Source organism: Cricetulus griseus, unplaced genomic scaffold (assembly GCF_003668045.3).
Source record: "Cricetulus griseus strain 17A/GY unplaced genomic scaffold, alternate assembly CriGri-PICRH-1.0 unplaced_scaffold_1, whole genome shotgun sequence".
Lineage (NCBI taxonomy): Eukaryota > Metazoa > Chordata > Mammalia > Rodentia > Cricetidae > Cricetulus > Cricetulus griseus.
This window is the reverse complement of record NW_023276808.1, coordinates 3,802,614-3,819,539: the sequence shown is the minus strand read 5'-3', so window position 1 is coordinate 3,819,539 and position 16,926 is coordinate 3,802,614. Positions and strand designations below refer to the sequence as shown.

The window sequence follows — 16,926 nt, the reverse complement described above, 5'->3', positions numbered from 1 at the left end:
TGACAGTTGTTAGTATTCAGCCATCTGTACTGGAATTTCCTTGGGATTCTGATATGATATGCACTCAGCTGCAGCCACTAAGAGTACCACCTGTGCATACTCACTATGTTCCCTTTTAAAAGGGCCCTTTCCAACTACAATCCCCCTCTCTCTCTTGTTCTCCCTCTCTGTGAATGTTCCTCTCCCTGTCAGTATGTATGTCCGTCTCTACCCCTCTTTCCTCTCTTCTACTGTTCCTGTACATGAAGGCCGATCTCCCCCCTCTCTTTCCCCTTTTTATGGTCCTTTTCCCTAATAAATAAACCCCTCTGCTTGAATCTTGGCACATGGCATCTTTCTTTCAAGCACTGCTTTTATTAACTTACAACAGCTCATGTGGAATGCAAAATCTTTGTCATACTCCACTTTTAACATTAACCACCTCTAGATACAAGGTGTTAATAAAAACATTTGTATTTGTTAAACATTTAATGGTTTAGAATGATTGATCCCTGAAAAGCAATATTAATTCTGGAAGAGCAGGACCTACAGCCTTGTAGAAAATGTTTCTAAGACAAACTTTCTTATGTTGTATCAGGTAGCCTTCATCCCACTTCATTGAGACCCCCCCCCAGGACAATGGCCTTGTCCTTATGATTAAGCCAAAAACATTTTTCTGTAAAAACTCAACCACCAGTGAGTTTTCAAATTACAATTTTGAGTCATGTAGTCAGCTGTCTGTTTCAATAACAGGAAAAGCATTTGTGTTTGGAGCATGACTTCTACCTGCAGAGCAAAATAGGAGGAATAATTTATTGTATATGTTGTAGAGGGAAACAGGGTAGACAAACAACTGCTTGGGTGGGCATTATGAAATAGAAACTGATTGTGACAGAATAACTGATTTTGTAATTTCCCAGAATGTATTGATCCATGTAATGTGAGTTAATGTGGAGCAGATTTGGGTATACAATTTGGGAAGGTTGGCTTCAGCAAGTGAAAATTGATTTTCCAACAAGGAAGCTCTTCTATGTAGATATAATTAATATTGCTTTTCATGGTTATCTCCATAAGCCTTAGCTGTGTGTGTTGTGTCACAGATCTTAGCAGCTAACCTTGCACATAGAGGCAAGGTAAAATAATATTCATTCCATTTCTTCTACCAGGGAATTGTTTTCTCCCTCTTTTTTTTCTTTTGGACTCTTGAGACAGGTTTTCTCTATATCTTTTCCAGGCTGTCCTGAAACTCATACAGTGGACCTGGTTGGCCTCAAACTCACAGAGATCCACCTGCCTCTCACTCCTGAGTGCTAGGATTAAAGTCATGCACCAGGAACACCTGTCTGTTTTCTTCTTTTTTTTTTAAAGAAACACTTTCAGTGTCCTACTCCTCTTTTTTTTAAAGATTTTTATTTATTTATTATTTTTACAACATTCTGCTTCCATGTATATCTGCACACCAGAAGAGGGCGACAGATCTCATAAGGGATGGTTGTGAGCCACCATGTGGTTGCTGGGAATTGAACTCAGGACCTCTGGAAGAACAGCCAGTGCTCTTAACCTCTGAACCATCTCTCCAGCCCCTGTTTTCTTCTTAAAGAATGCATAGCCTTGTGGTTTTTAAATTATATTTATCTTTTTAAAAACAGTTATTTGTTTCACTTTCATAATTTTATTTTCATTAAATGCATCACTGCCCTTATCTATCACTTGTTTTTATTTCCTATTGATTCCAGGTCATTAAGAATATATTTCCTGCCATCCAGGACTGGAAGAGATTATAATAAGATACAAAATTTTCCAGCCCTGTCAGCCCTGAGGTTGGAAGTACAGCACTTTGAAAGCTTGTGTTGCCTTAGTCATATGGTCCCTGCTCATGTAGTAGGGGAGTTGCTATTATCTATATGCCCATCTGGGTAATGCTAGCTCTTTTGGTACTCTGGGCAAGCCTAGCAATCAGGAGCACCAGTGGGAGGTAGATTCTGTTTTTTTCCTAGGGTTCTCCTATAATATCACTATAAGTAGCCATATGAGTTACAATAATCCATCCATGGTGAGCGCTGGTTAGCTGAACTGTCAGACCTGTTGGGCATTGAATGTATTATGAGCCTCGTCCTGTGTGTCCATGTGTTCAACAGGGCAGTGACCTGTTATGATAGATCCTTCTGACAAAAGCCACAGAGCCCCAACACCACGTGTGCACTCTATGCCAGCCGCCCACCTGAGTTAGGGCCCCAATTAATGCACAGACTTGTATTAGGTACAATGTTGCTTGGCTAATTACTAGGATTTTCCTCTGTTTGCTCAGTCTCAATTATCATAAATCTATATATTTTATAAGACTTATCTTATACAGGATGCCTGCCACTGGCACCCTCTCTTGCTGGTGGCTCACATGGTGCCGAGAGGAAAAGGGACACTTCCTGTTTCTCTTTGCTTAAATATGAGCCTCTTTGCTATGCCACTTCCTGCCTGGATCACCACTTTTCTACTACATTTCCCAGAATCCTCTTTGATTCTTAGTCCTGTCTAACTTGGAGTTTCATTGGCCAAACAGAACTTTATTCAACAAATAATGAGATAAACATATACAGAACTACTTCCCCATCAGCGACCCTTCTCCTGTAAGCCTCTCTTGAGTGTTCATTCACTGGGGACAGGGAAGTTTTTTAGGCCTGGCTATGGGAGATGTGGCATTTAAAACATCATTGTCATGTGTAAACACACAGACATTGCTTTTTGTGTTCATTAGGAAAACATTAAAAAATTGAAGGCCTGGTTTGCAGAAAATCTCAAAGTTGCATGACACATTCAGTTTTGTGTGATCAGTTCTATAGATAGTTTAGAATTGGTAGAATTGAGGAAATGAGGTTCATCCTTCAGAAATACTTAATTAGAATGTTATAATTTTCCTATACCACCAGCCACATGGTCTTAATTCAGAGAAATGTTTTTGGTGAACAAATGGAATTTCTAAGCTGCAGAGGTTCCTTGGCTGTTTATGGTGTTGGGAACCTAGTTTGTATCCACGGGAAGGATTTTCTGCCTGGTCCTCCTTGGTGTTCTTGAGAGACTATATTACTTGCTGTTCCTTGAAACTGCTTGGTTTCTGAAAGCGATAAACATTTCTAAAAATAGGAGACAGGGATCTCAAGGGTGTGGGTACAGTTTGAGGTTGTTTAACAGGAAAAGGGGGTTTACTAGGGAATAGGCAGGGTATGCCTTTGTGTCCTGAAGAACACTCTGGCCTCCAATACAGATTCTGTGGTCTGGGAGAACAAATGTAGAGTCTCAGGTAGTGAGTTCATTCTGTTGATGCTCAGCAGGATTAAAGCAGTGTTACTGGGTGGTGGGCATTGTCAGTATTTGGGTCCTGCGACTTCTTTGCCCTCCAATACAGATGCTGCTGGGTGGGAGAACTAGTATAGAGTCCAGAGTGGTGAGTGCATCTTGATGTTGTTGGGGAGGATTGAAGGAGTGTTATTGTGTGGTGTGCAGTGCCGTGTGTGGGCTTTTAGTTCAAGCCCACCCTGTGGTAAAGTGCAGGTATTCTTCCAAAGTTTTATAACAGTGATGGAACCAGGGGTAATGTGTGGAGGATTGTTGTGTTACGTGCAGTCTGTGATATTTGGGCAACATTAAAGGGGATTTGTTGGTGGTGGTCAATGTCCTGACTCCAAAACCAGTTTCTAGTTGGCAACTTAAGATCTATACACCTTATAATACCACTCATTAGCATAGGCAGGTACCTGGGAAAATCTTAAACTTTAATAAAAATATAGAATATATGTATTAGCGAATAATCCCTCTAGTGTGAAGATTCCTCATGATGCCAGTAGGGAATCCCTCCTTCTGTGAAACTCCATAGCTACAACTTACAAATACCAACATTAAATCATTTTTATTTAAAATTCCATTTTCAAGGATCCATCACTTAACATCTATGATTCACAGTAGCTCAGATGGTGTTGTGTAAGCTGACTAAGCTCTTTTTGCAATCCTAAGAAGCCTTAAATTTAGTTACCATTACTCCACATTTGTTAGGTATTTTTTAAATACCCCAAATTATCCCCCACTTCTGTGAATCACACAATACGTGTACCCTAATGACCTAAGTCTCTGCAGACTCTGTTATAAAGCTCTCATTGGCCAAATCACTTTGAATTCTAATTCTTCAGGAAGCAGTAAACATAGCTCTTCTGGCCTAACACATACTTTTATGGTTGATAGTACTACATGAAACATAACCCCAGCATTCAGAAGCTGAGAAGAATGTTGCCATGAATCAGTGGCATCCCTGGTCTAGATAGCAAAATAACAGCCAGAAAATCATATTTGATGTCACATATTGTGTTCTATTTTCTTCTCTGTTGCTCTGATTAAATTCTTTAATCAAAAGAAATTCAGATAGTGAACATGTTTATTTGGCTGATGTTCCTATATCACTGTCCATTCTTGTAGGAACTTAGGCTAGATACTCAAGCTAATACAGGTAAAACATGAGGATACATTGCTTCCTAGCTATACCTCTTGCTTTCTCACTGTCCAATGCTAAGCTTATCCTCTCATCCATCCCAGGCCTACTTGTTTAGAGATATGGCCAACTCAAAGGAAGAGATTTCTAACATCAATCTTAATCAACACAACCTCTCTCAGACACAGCAGTCAGATATTCTGATCTAGGTACAACCTCACTTGATGTTTCCTCACATGTCTCTAGGTTATGTCAGGTTGACAGCTTGGGGGAATTAGGAAAATAGCCATGTATTAGAACACAATAAAATGCCTATGCAGGAGCGGCTTGGAGGCAGAAAAGATATGCTGACAATAATTTACATGTAATACATTTTATCTTTCAGAAAGTTGAAACAGTCTTTATGTACATGGGATCCAGAGACTTGGATTTGTTTTAAAGAATGCCAAGTACTATCCACATGATGTCTTCAGGACATACATCTTAAACCTGAAAAAACACAATAATGTTAGGAAGTTCCACATTATTTTATCCAGTTCTTCTTCTTTGCTTGAACAACTGTAACTAGAATAATTCGATTTAATGATAGGTTCAGTTCCATTTATTATAATTTCAACTGTGTGTGTGTGTGTGTGTGTGTGTGTGTGTGTGTGTGTGTGTGTTGTGTGTTGAGACACGGCTTCTCTGAGGCTTTTGAAGCTGTCCTGGAACAAGGTCTTGTAGACTAGGCTGCTCTCGAACTCACAGAGATCCGCCTGACTCTGCCTTACTTCTTTATTTTTTTGTAGGGTCATTTATAAATTATGCATGCAGTGTTCTGCCTGAACTTATACCTTCAGGCCACTAGAGGGCACAAGATCTCATTGTAGATGGTTGTGAGCCATCATGTGCTTGCTGGGAATTGAACAAAGGAACTTTGGAAGAGCAGTCAGAGATCTTAAAATCTGAGACATCTCACCACCTCATATGTTCGTTTCCTTACACAACTTCTTGCTTGCCAGATGGACCCAAGAAATGGACAGTCAGAACATATATTGATTGTCTAAAATTAATTAAGTCACTACTCACTTTTATAGACAACTACTGTTGCAACAGAAAAGAGTTTTCCCTCTTTCTTGCCCATATCTTTCTCTGTGTGAATAAACCTGCTTTACAGTTGGTCAGTGAACTCAATTCTTACACAAGTCCCTCTTCATTTGTAAATGCATCGTAAAATCTGGCGAAGTTGGAGGATACTCATTCACTGACTTATTTTTTTCCTTCCTTCAGACCAGTGAAGGCCCAGATAAGGAAGGAGTGACAGGATTGTCTTCCCAGCAATGAGTAGCAGAGACAGGATTAAGTGTTTAAAGAAATTCCAACTTGTGTAGTCCACACAAGCCTGAGATATAGGAGACAATGACTAAACCAGTAATTCTCATCCTTCCTAAAGTTATGACACTTTAATACAGTGATGTGATGACTCCAAACTCTAAAATCATTTTCACCAGTATGTTATAACTATATTTTTGTTCTTTTATGAATTTTAATAAAAATATTTGTGTTTTCTGATTATCTGAGCCCAGTCATGTGATAGGATCTTACATTTGATTCCCCCAAAGGAAGCCCAGACAACCAAAGTTGAGAATCACTGCTCTACACTGATAAAAATAAACACCACCTGAGCAAAGATTGAATGAAATTATTATACCCAGGAAAATTAAAAAATGATGTAAATGCAGTAGTGCATTTAAAAATAATGAATTTTAAAATGATACCAATGATTGATGTTTTAGATTGATAAAAATATGTAGAAGAACACTTGGCTATAATGACTTTGAAATGGAGAAGGTACTTCCCTGATAGAGAGAATGCCAGGAACGAGACACTGTATGAATTTGTCGTATGTAAAATATTAGACAGTGAGTATTGTTTCCCAAATATCTGGGCTGACTTAACTGGGAGATTTCTAATTGGAAAATGAATACTTAGTAGTTTAAGCAATCCTCCATAAAATGTAAATATGTGTTCTCTGTCATTTTTTCATTCACATGGAAGGAATAAATGCATGCAGGGAAATTGTAGATAGAGAAAGTCATTTACTATGCCCCATAAGTCCTTCTCAGTAGTTCAGATCCATGCATCTCACTGCCTTCAACTTCAGACTGTGATCTTGCTGACATCTCATTTGTTTCTTACTGAAATATAAACAGTGCACTGTTTCCTCCTCTGGTCAAAAGGGAAAAACCATCCTTCAAACATAATTCCTTTCCCTGTTCTTCAAGGGACAATCCACTATGTTACTCAAACTAGTAATTTTAAGACTCAGTGGTGCTGCAGCTTTTTAATCCAATGTTTAGGGTGGTTTGTCAGGATAACAAGAGCAATGCCCTGTGGGGCTACAGACAGGGTTCACAGTTTACAACAAAATGCTCCTCTACACAGGAAATATTTTTTGCCAGCTACACAATGTTAACTCCAAGGGCATTCAAAACATAAACGTTCAACATTCAACGTGCAAAATTTCTGGAATATACTAAAGGGACCAAGCACTAAGTGCCCCTGTATTTTACAGTGATGTCAACAAGGATATTTCAAATCACAGTCCCAATCCTAATATTCTGCACTGGTGCAGCCAGCCAAGTGAGCATACTCAGACTCAGCCAGCTGGCCCAAAGAGTTGCAAAGAACATGTAGGTCCCTTTGTATCACATGGAAATATACTGGAGTATACAGGACCATTAGGACTATGCAGGATAATGCAAGACCAGTCATGAACATGACAAACTCTGCATATGGCCCCTTGATCCCACCCTGCTATGGGAGGACCCTCCACACTGGCTCCCATGGACCTATTTGGCACTTATCCCAGTCTGGGGATACTAGTTCCAATCTCACCATGTTGTGGCTTTCCAGCTACTCTGTGCTCACCTCCCTGCAGCAGCACTCACAGCATAGCACACAAGACCACCAGAACAGATTTCTGCCAAGAGAAGCCTGGAGATGGTGGGAGGATGACCTAGCACTTCTGACTGGCAGATAACCTGGAAGGCATCATTTGCCTAGTGAGGCCAGAGTGACAAGTGCTTCTCCCATAAGACACATAAAAAATGGTTCTGGTTCTTTCCTTCCACCTCCGGCAAAGAGCTTTGCTACAGAATCAGAGATAAGCATATCAGTAGCACTTGCCCCAGTCTCTATGAACTTACGCTGGTATCTTCCTAATCCTCATAAGCACTTCCTATTCGTTGTTCTGAACACAACTATCTAGCAAACATTAAATACAAAATAGTCCTCATAGACAGTTGAATACTTAGAGAGCAATGGATCAACGTAAAATGTGTTTAGAAACACTATTGTGAGCCAGTACAACTTCCTCACTGGGGATTAGAAAAAACAAAAATCAAACCACAATTTCATTATTCATGATTCTCAACAGGATTTATAGGATGAATCAAAAAATATCTGTTGATATGGATGTCTCCAGAGTGAGTATCACGATAGGCTCCAAAGCTACACAGAGAAACCCTGTCTAGAAAAAAACAACAAAAAAATAAAACAGAAAAAGAAAAGGAAAAGTGATTTTAAATTTGATTCCTTGGCCTATGACATGTATCATGCAATCTGCCAAATCTACCTGCACAGCACCATGTACACTTGAGATATCTCTGCTCATCAGAAACTCCTTTTCTCCCCTGGAACTAAACTTCATTGAATCACATCTTTGTGGTTATTTGCAACGCTAAATTACAAGCAATCTAAACATGTATTCATGAAAGACAATCCACATAACCATTTTCCTACATGTTTCTACACCATTTGCAACTTTTAAAATACAAACATGAAAATGGAATGCAGTATTCAGAACTTCTAGAAAACAAACTTTCAGTTTTCTAATTTGTTTTTCCACTGCAACCAAAAGCAATGCCCACATGTGAACCCTGAACAGTGATACTGCAAGAATTATATTGTCCCAGGCCAGGGTTGAAATCTCCCATTACCCAGTAAATCCATCCTGAGAAAATGAGAGGAAAAAGGTCATTGCCCAGGTCAACATATGTATCAACAGAACTACACTCTGGCTCATGTTCTATTCAAGTCCAAAACAGAGTTGAGAGCTCACTGGGTGTTGGTGGCACATGCCTCACACTTGGTAGGCAGAGGCAGTAAGATATCTGTGATTTCATACCAGACTTGTCTACAAGGTGAGTCCCAGTACAACCACAAATCTTACACAGGGAAACCCTCTCTTGAAATACAAGCAGTCAATAACTAACTAACTAAATAAATGATAGCTCAACAGATCTTCTCTGAACACTGTATAATCACCATAGTATAGCTTGTGGTGTTTCTGACAACTCATTTCAGCAAAGGCAGAAGAGAACCACAGAAAGAACCCATAAAATACCTTCCACTAGCTATCATGACTGCAAACCTCATCCCAGAACCCCACATTGGCTACAGCTCATATTAGCAGCTTCCCTATTGGGTGATCAGAGATCAAATGACTTAGACAGCACATTCCCTCCAGCTCTGACTTTCTAGCACAGTAGACATAGCCCTAGTCTAGAAATTTTGTGTTTTACCAGACATTCCTCCTCTCTAATAGAGCACATCTTGTTCCTCATGCAAAGCACAGGGTCTTCGTGTTCATTATCCATTGCACACTCAATGTCCATTGCAGCAAACACATTGCATCAGAGCTGGGAAATCCTGAAACCAAACACAGGTCACCTTCACACAGCAACTGACTGGTGTTACCGTGAAACTGAGTTAATGAAAAACAGGCCACAAATTAGAAAACAATGTAATGTTGATAGGGCTTGGAGGCAGAAAAGACAATGTGAATATGATGCATTTATAATCTCAAAAATTATTTTGGAAAGATGAAACAGGGTTTATTGCCAAGTGCTCCAGAGACTAGAGTCTTATATTAGAGCACAATAAATGTTTCTGATACCTTTTCTCTAAAGATGAACACCATAAAACAAAATACCTTTGCTTAGATGTGGATACTAGCAGTTAAGGAAAATACAATCACACAGCACAGACATTCCTAAAATAATTTCTTTTTTATTTATTTATTTTTTGGTTTAGTGATATAGGGTTTCTCTGTGTAGCTTTGGAGCCTATCCTGGCACTCACTCTGGAGAGCAGGCTGGCCTCGAACTCACAGAGATCTGCCTGCCTCTGCTTCCTGAATGCAGGGATTAGAGGTGTGTGCCACCAACACCCGGCTAATAATTTCTTAAATACATAATTGACCTGAATGAACAGGTTATTCACATCGACTGGGTCCTGAGCTGAAGGTCATAGGGCATATGAAAGATAGCACAAGTAGAAGGTAGAAAAGATAAATGCTAGATTGGGGTGGTATTGCGGAGGTTATGTTCCAAACTAAATAAGCTTCTGCAATAGAATAGTATCTTGTATAGTGCTTAAATGGGGTGGGAGGAAAGAAGGAAAAGGGAGAATTATATCAAGTCATCAAAAACCATCATATAATTGGGAAAACATTAGGAGAAGAGTCAAACAATGCCACACAAGGGAAACATTTTCTCAAGAACATGATTGACTAAAGACACAGTAGCCTCAGGACAGAGAACAATACCTCCATAAGGTTGGAAGTGTTGGGAATCTCAGGATTTGCAGCAACCCTTCCAAAAGTCCCTGACCTAAACCATTACCAGCTTTTCCAAACATATTGCAGGTTTTATAGAAGGAGCTCTGTTTTACTGTCAATACATCAGTCCATAAGGAAAGCTCCCAACCCCTAGGTGCCAGGCTGTTACTAAATCCTCCTAGCCTGAGGGATCAAATGAGAGCTTTGCATAATAAGGTAAGTTCTTAACACAGCTGTGTTTTATTTTCAAATAATTGTCACCTACTGTCATATTGTCCACCTGCCAAAATTGTTTTCTCTCATGAAAACAAGCAAATAAACTAGATTTTATGACACCATGATTTAAGGTTTATTGTGACCCTATAATGCCTCCTTAAGCAGCTTGTCAGAGGCCTGTTCTTTGATATGGGAAGGGCCTAATGTCTTGTTTTGAATCAGGAAGGACTTCTTTGTAATGGTTGGGAGCCAAATGCCTAGACAATCCCAGTGAAAAAAATATGCATCCTAGCATCCAAACAAAGCAGTTTTGAATGTACTTATCTTTTGGGTGTTTCAGAGGCAGTCTTCCCGCAGCTCAAATATATTTTGGGGGACAGACTATATCCTAAACACTAGTAACTACTTTATATCACCAATACTACTCTCCTACATTGTGGCATAATAGGGGACTTCTACCCAACACATGAGAAGACTCTAGATGATCTGCACAAAGTTAACGATAGATGTATATTACATGTGAATGTTAATTGCAGAGTGTTGAATGTCAAGGAGGTAAAGGAAAAACTTGGTCTCTCTGAGATAGGCAAGCTGCTTTCCATATATACATCAAGAATGTTGAAGTTGACTAAAAACATTATTCTACACCCAGCTCCCTGATACCAATGTTCTAATCAGATTAAGTCCACAGAGCAAAGTTATTGAGAAACCTTCCCATAGTTTGAAGAATTTACATGGGACTCTATAAGACAGGGAAACAGGCTGCACCCTCCCCCAGATATAGGGAGGACCCATCAAACTGTGTGCCACACCTCACCAACTGCTCCTCCCCATCTGCAGACAGCATCCCCTAGCTCACCATTTTGTGGTTTCCCAGAACACTGAATCTCTCAGCTCAGCTCCCTGCAGCAGCAACTGTACAACAGCACACAAAACCTCTGCCTCCTCTTCAATATCACACCTAAAACCTGGTGACAGGAGGAGCCCTGCACCTCTTTTGACTGGCAGGTCACAGGGAGGGCCTGTTTTGATAGTGAGGATTGAGTGACAAGAGCACCTCCCATAGGGTTAAAGTGTGCTTAAAGACACAGTATTGTGGTTTCTGACCAAGCATCCCACACAAGGAATCTTTAGTAGATCTGCAGTGACATGCATTTCAATAGCTCAGGCCCCTGGCTCAGATTACAGACCTTGGTATCTTCCTGGTCTCCATAGCAACTTCCCCTTGTCTTCCTGGATATAATTGAAAAGTTTCTACACCCCAATAAACCTGTCAGGGCATGCAGCAATGCAAATCAGATCAAATCAAAACAAGTTAGAAAAAGCTCATGTGGGAGGCAAGGCACACGTCCTGCCCTCCCCTCCCTCCACTGACTTCTCAGTCTCAGCCTGACTAGAACTATGTGATCTATGAAGTTCAAGGGTCATTGCTGTGTGGGATAAACAGTAATGGTGAAGGCTGTGGCTCCTGGAACCACTGGCACAACATTAGGAGCAGGAGCAGCAGTGGTGGCAGAGGGCTCCCTCACCCTGATTTCCTTAGTTGCTGACCTGTCTATGGGGATGGGTGGAGGGGGAGGTGGCAGCAGCAGTAGCAGTGGCTGGAAGAAACAGATCACCTGCAGATATTTTATGCATGGGATTTGTAAGGAAGGAGGTAACACTCAATACTCCCATGACCTCTCTGACAGTCCATATGGTGTAGTGTGCAAGCATTTTCAAAGTGGGTACTGTGTTTATGGAGACCACTGCAGATATGAACACAGCAAGCCACTGCTGAAGTACCCTGCATGGTTCGGTCACCAAGAAACAGTCAGAGAAGGAGCCAGCTGCAGTGGAGACAAAGAAGCAGACCTGCCCTTATGCTGCAGTGGGAGGGTGTCACTAGGGGGAATACTGTGTGTGTCTCCATGGTACTCTTGTGACATATGAGGAATGCAGGTCCTGCAACCAATGGATGCTGCCCACAAGTCACGCCACATAAACATTTGCTTGTGGCCCATGGGAAGGACATGGACCTCTCTCTCTCTTTTGCTGTTCAGTGCAGTGCAGCAAACACATAGTGTATGGGATCTGATAGGAGGTGGTCTATGACAAAGCCAACCCCAAGGAGCACTACTTTGTTATCCTGTTCAACTGCAACCGCACCTAGTGTCTCAAGTTTATCCTCAAATGGAGAATTTCTAAGCAATTTGTGAGCAAGATCATAAAGTAAGACTCCTTCCCAATATTCTTTAGTGCTTTCCATTTGCAGGAAGAATTTGTATCTTCTGCCAACATCCAACCAGAAGGACCACACTTAAATGCATGTATTTTATCATCAACATTGAGGCTCTAAATGGGACTTTTTTTGTACTTCATCTAACTCCTTGGCTAGTCAGTCTGTCTATTTTATTAGAATATGGAAATCTTTTGTATCAGTTAATAGACTCTTCATGCTTTCTGAGGAGATTATTTTAATGGATTAGACAGATTAGGCTTCATGAACAAAAGTGTCTAGCTCAGAATGTATATTTCCTGGCATTTTACATTTAAAATTTTCCTATTCCATCCATTTAGCTAACCAATAATCCACCGTATGTTAAAAATTGTTCTCATAAGTGAAAATAAAGCCACACAATACAAACAGAGCAAAGTTACAAGATATAAATTTATTTAAGGGACAAAAGGGAAAAGAAAATGCTCATGTTTAATGGACTCAGCACCCCTGCATGGACTTCCAGTACCCAGACAGAAGATGTGTGGCTCTTTGCTTTACACATATGAGAGAGAGAGAGAGAGAGAGAGAGAGAGAGAGAGAGAGAGAGATTGAGAAATGTCTTACCATCATATTCACTATGTAGTCCGAATTGGCTTGAATTCAAGGAGATCTGCCTGTAACTGCTACCATACTCAGCTATCTTCATATCTGAAAATAATTTGACACCCACCACTGGCAGACATGAAAAATGACTTTAAGAGATATTGTCCTTTGCCTCTGGACTTCTTGTGAGGTAAAGCTGGAACACTTCAGTTTATTTTGGAAAAAGATATTATGATGAGTCAATGGTAATCAGAGTTGGAATTTTCCTTTTAGACAGGGTTCCTCTACATATCTTTGGCTGTCCTTGAACTCAGAATGCAGATGTGATTTGCCAAAAATTCACAGAACTTTGCATGGCACTGGTGCCCAGGTTGTAATAAAGGGTTTGTGCCAAACCATCCTATTATGATTTTATTATTTATTTACTTATGTCTGTTTGTATGTGTGTGATTTTTAACGTGTGGTAGTTGGGCATGCGTGTCATGGTTAGGGTGTAAATAGGAGAGAACTCTTTTGGGTGTTTCTTGTTTACACTTCGCATGTTTGAGACAGGTTCTATTGTTTGCCATGCCACATAAATAGACTTGCTAGGATTTCTTCTGTCTGCATTTTAACTGTCATCAAAAGCACTGGATTACAGTAATGTAGTATAGCAACTGTATTTAGAAGGCCAAAGTGAAGGGATAGTTGTAAGTTGAGCACTTTATGTGTTAAACCATTTTTTACAATTCTAAAGTTTATTAAGTAGAAATTTTTGGATTGAGTCTGTTTTGACACAGTCTCTTTCTAACCCTGTCTGGAGTGTAGTTGTTATGCTAGGCCTGGAACTTACAGAGATCGCCTCTTCTGCCTCACATGAAAAACACTTCAGTAAAAAGAAACTTTATCATGGATGTAGTACTAGAAAGAATGAATTTTGTCAAAGTGTAATCTTGTGAGGGCGAACCACACTTAAGAATCGATACAAAGATGAGACCACTTCCTGTTGCCTGCTGGTCAAGATGTAGGACTCTCAGCTCCTCCACCACCGTGTCTTCCTGCATGCCATCATGTCCCACCATGATGATAGACTGAACCTCTGAACTCTAAGGGGACACTTTAACACCAGAATTTAGGAGGGAGAGTTACTGGGACTTTCTGAGTTTCAGACAAGTCTGGACTATAGAATGATTTCCAGAGCCTCACACATAAAACATTTCTTGAAAACACACAAAAAAAACAACAACAAAAACAACAAAAATAAATAATCAATCAGAGAATAGGATCTCACTTTCTGGCAGGAGCCAACATATATAAACAATATTGAAGAAGGATATTTTCTCTTTTTGCCTGCTTGTTCTAGTTGTCACTACCAAATTCATTCCTTTACTAGCATTGGAGTCAACTTCTTTAGAATTTCTGTGTATAAGGAGTCAGGCTGACATGTCCAGCCTCATGGACTGAACAATTACTGCATTCTTCACTTGATTTAGCTAAAGGCTCAAAAATAATCTACTAGATTCTTCAAATTTCCATTGGTCAGAAGCCATGGTTGGAATATAGTGACCACAGCTTGTGAGACATTGTAATGAATCTACTCTATAGATACATGGAGACATGCAATCTTCCATACCATTCAGGTAGAGAAACTTAAATAATGCAGCTGTTTGTTTTTCCACCTGCACCGGGAGGAAGATGTGCTGGCAAACAATAGAACTCATTAACACATTCTTCCTAGCTTATTGACATCTAAAGATTCAAATTTCCATAAGTATTATTCTTTCTATTATTAGTAATTTGCCTAGAGTTTGCTCTGAATTTCAAGAATAAACTGAAAGCAATGGAGCCATCTTCCACCCTACTGATGAGGGAATACCTATTTTTTTGTTTGAGATCTGGTTCTTTCTTTACTTTCCTGGTTGTGTGAAATCACTGTGACAACCAGGAAGAAAGTATCTTCAGTTCATCTGACCTCAGCGTGAAACCACAGAACACACATCTCCTTTTGTGTCCGTAAATCTCTCTTTAATTTTTAATATTCTTGGAACTCTTCCACTTGTGGGACAGGGAATCACTCCACCCACCTACTATGGTTGGCTATACAAGCTAGGTAGTCATATTAATTTTATGGTAAAGTTTCATTCTAGCCACTGGCTTCCATAAACCCAAAGAGTCTGAAATCTTATGGTGGAGTTGCCACCCAAGCTACTTTCCCACATCTTTCTCCAAAACCTGCTGCATCTCAGAAAGCAAAATAATGACAAACAATGATGCTTCCCACAGAAATACTCATGCACACACCCACAGAGTTCTTAAACAATCCCCCAGAAACAAGACTCATGGTTTATTGTATCTACATTTCCCATTTCTTCTCTGGGTTACTGGAAGGCCATTCAGGGATGGTGAATCCATTAAAAGTGAGCTTTGTATTTTTTTTCTTTTTCATTTAAATGAATTTATTTCTTGTAACATTGCTCTGTTTTCATTTATGTCTTCAGTTATGAGATCAGTTTTTAATGTTTGGTGGATTATTAGCTAGCTTAATGGACGGAATAGGAAAGTTTTAAATGTAATACGCCAGGAAGCATACAGTCAAAGCTAGATAAGTTTGTTCATGAAATGTAAACTCTCTAATCCATTAAACACAATCTCCTCAAAAAGCACAAACTGATACTCAGGGTTTGCTCATTCAAATAAAATAAACAGATGGATTAAGCAGAAAGCTAGCTGAAGTACAAAAAATATATCCCTTTTTGAACACCCAGGTTCAGGATAAAATACATGCATTTAGTTGTGGTCCTTCTGGTGGCACAGATAATAATTTATTCCTGAAAATAGAAAGTACAAATATAGATTGGGGAGGAGTCTCACTTTATAATCTTGCTCTCAAATTGCTTAGCACTTCTCCATTTGTGAATGCACTTGAAACAGTAGGTGTGGTTGCAGTTGGACAGGATCCCAAAGTGGTGTTCGCTGGGGTTGGCTTTCTCATAGACCACCTCCATGTAAATCCCATGTCCTTGCTTTGCTACACAGCAAAAGAGACCTCCATGTGCTTCTCACAGGCCTCACTGCAAGCGTTTATGTGTTGTGACCTTTTGGCAGCATCCATTGGGTGCAGGACCTGCAGACCACACATGTCACAGGAGTCTCTGGAGACATACACAGTTTTCCCCATAGTGACACTCTCTTACTGCAGCATAGGGACAGAGCTGCTTCTTTGTCTCCACCTCAGGTGGCTCCTTCACTAACTCTTCCTTGGTCTCTGAGCCCTGCTGGGGTACTTCAGCAGTGGCTTGCTGTGTTTGTATCTGCAGCGGTCTCAATAAACACAGAACCTCTTTGAAAATACTTGCACACTACACCATATGGACTGTCAGAGAGGTCATGGGAGCATGGACAGTTATCTCCTTCCTTACAAACCCCATGCATAAAATATCTGCAGGTGATCTGTTTCTTCCAGCCACTGCTACTGCTGTTGCTGCTACCACCCCCTCCACCCATCCCCATAGCCAGGGCAGCAACTGAGGAAATCAGGGTGAGGGAGCCCTCTGCCACCACCATTGCTCCTGCTCCTAATGTTGTGGCTGTTGTTCCAGGAACCACAGTCTCCACCATTACTGATTATCCCACAAATCAATACCCCCTGAACTTTAGGATCAAATACTTGTTCTCTGGCTGAGACTGAAGAGGTGTTGGGGGGAGGAAGAGAGCCTCATCTCTCATGTGAGATTTTTCTGATTCGCTTTTATTTGGTCTGATTTGCATTGCTGCATCCCCTGACAGGGTTATTTGGGGTGTAGAAACTTTTCAATTATACCCAGGAAGACAAGGGGAAGTTGCTATGGAGACCAGGAAGATAGCAGGGTCTGT

At 40.3% G+C, this 16,926-nt stretch overlaps 1 protein-coding gene across 1 annotated transcript in view; it reads right to left on the bottom strand.

The window, feature by feature from the left end:
- Positions 1–16,926, bottom strand: part of LOC113838058 (mothers against decapentaplegic homolog 1-like) — a 450,092-nt gene that overhangs the window by 347,560 nt on the left and 85,606 nt on the right. Inside the window, exon 5 of the mRNA XM_035453574.1 lies at positions 16,406–16,426. Within this exon, the coding sequence (XP_035309465.1) occupies positions 16,406–16,426 (21 nt within the window). The remainder of the gene's footprint in view (positions 1–16,405; positions 16,427–16,926) is intronic.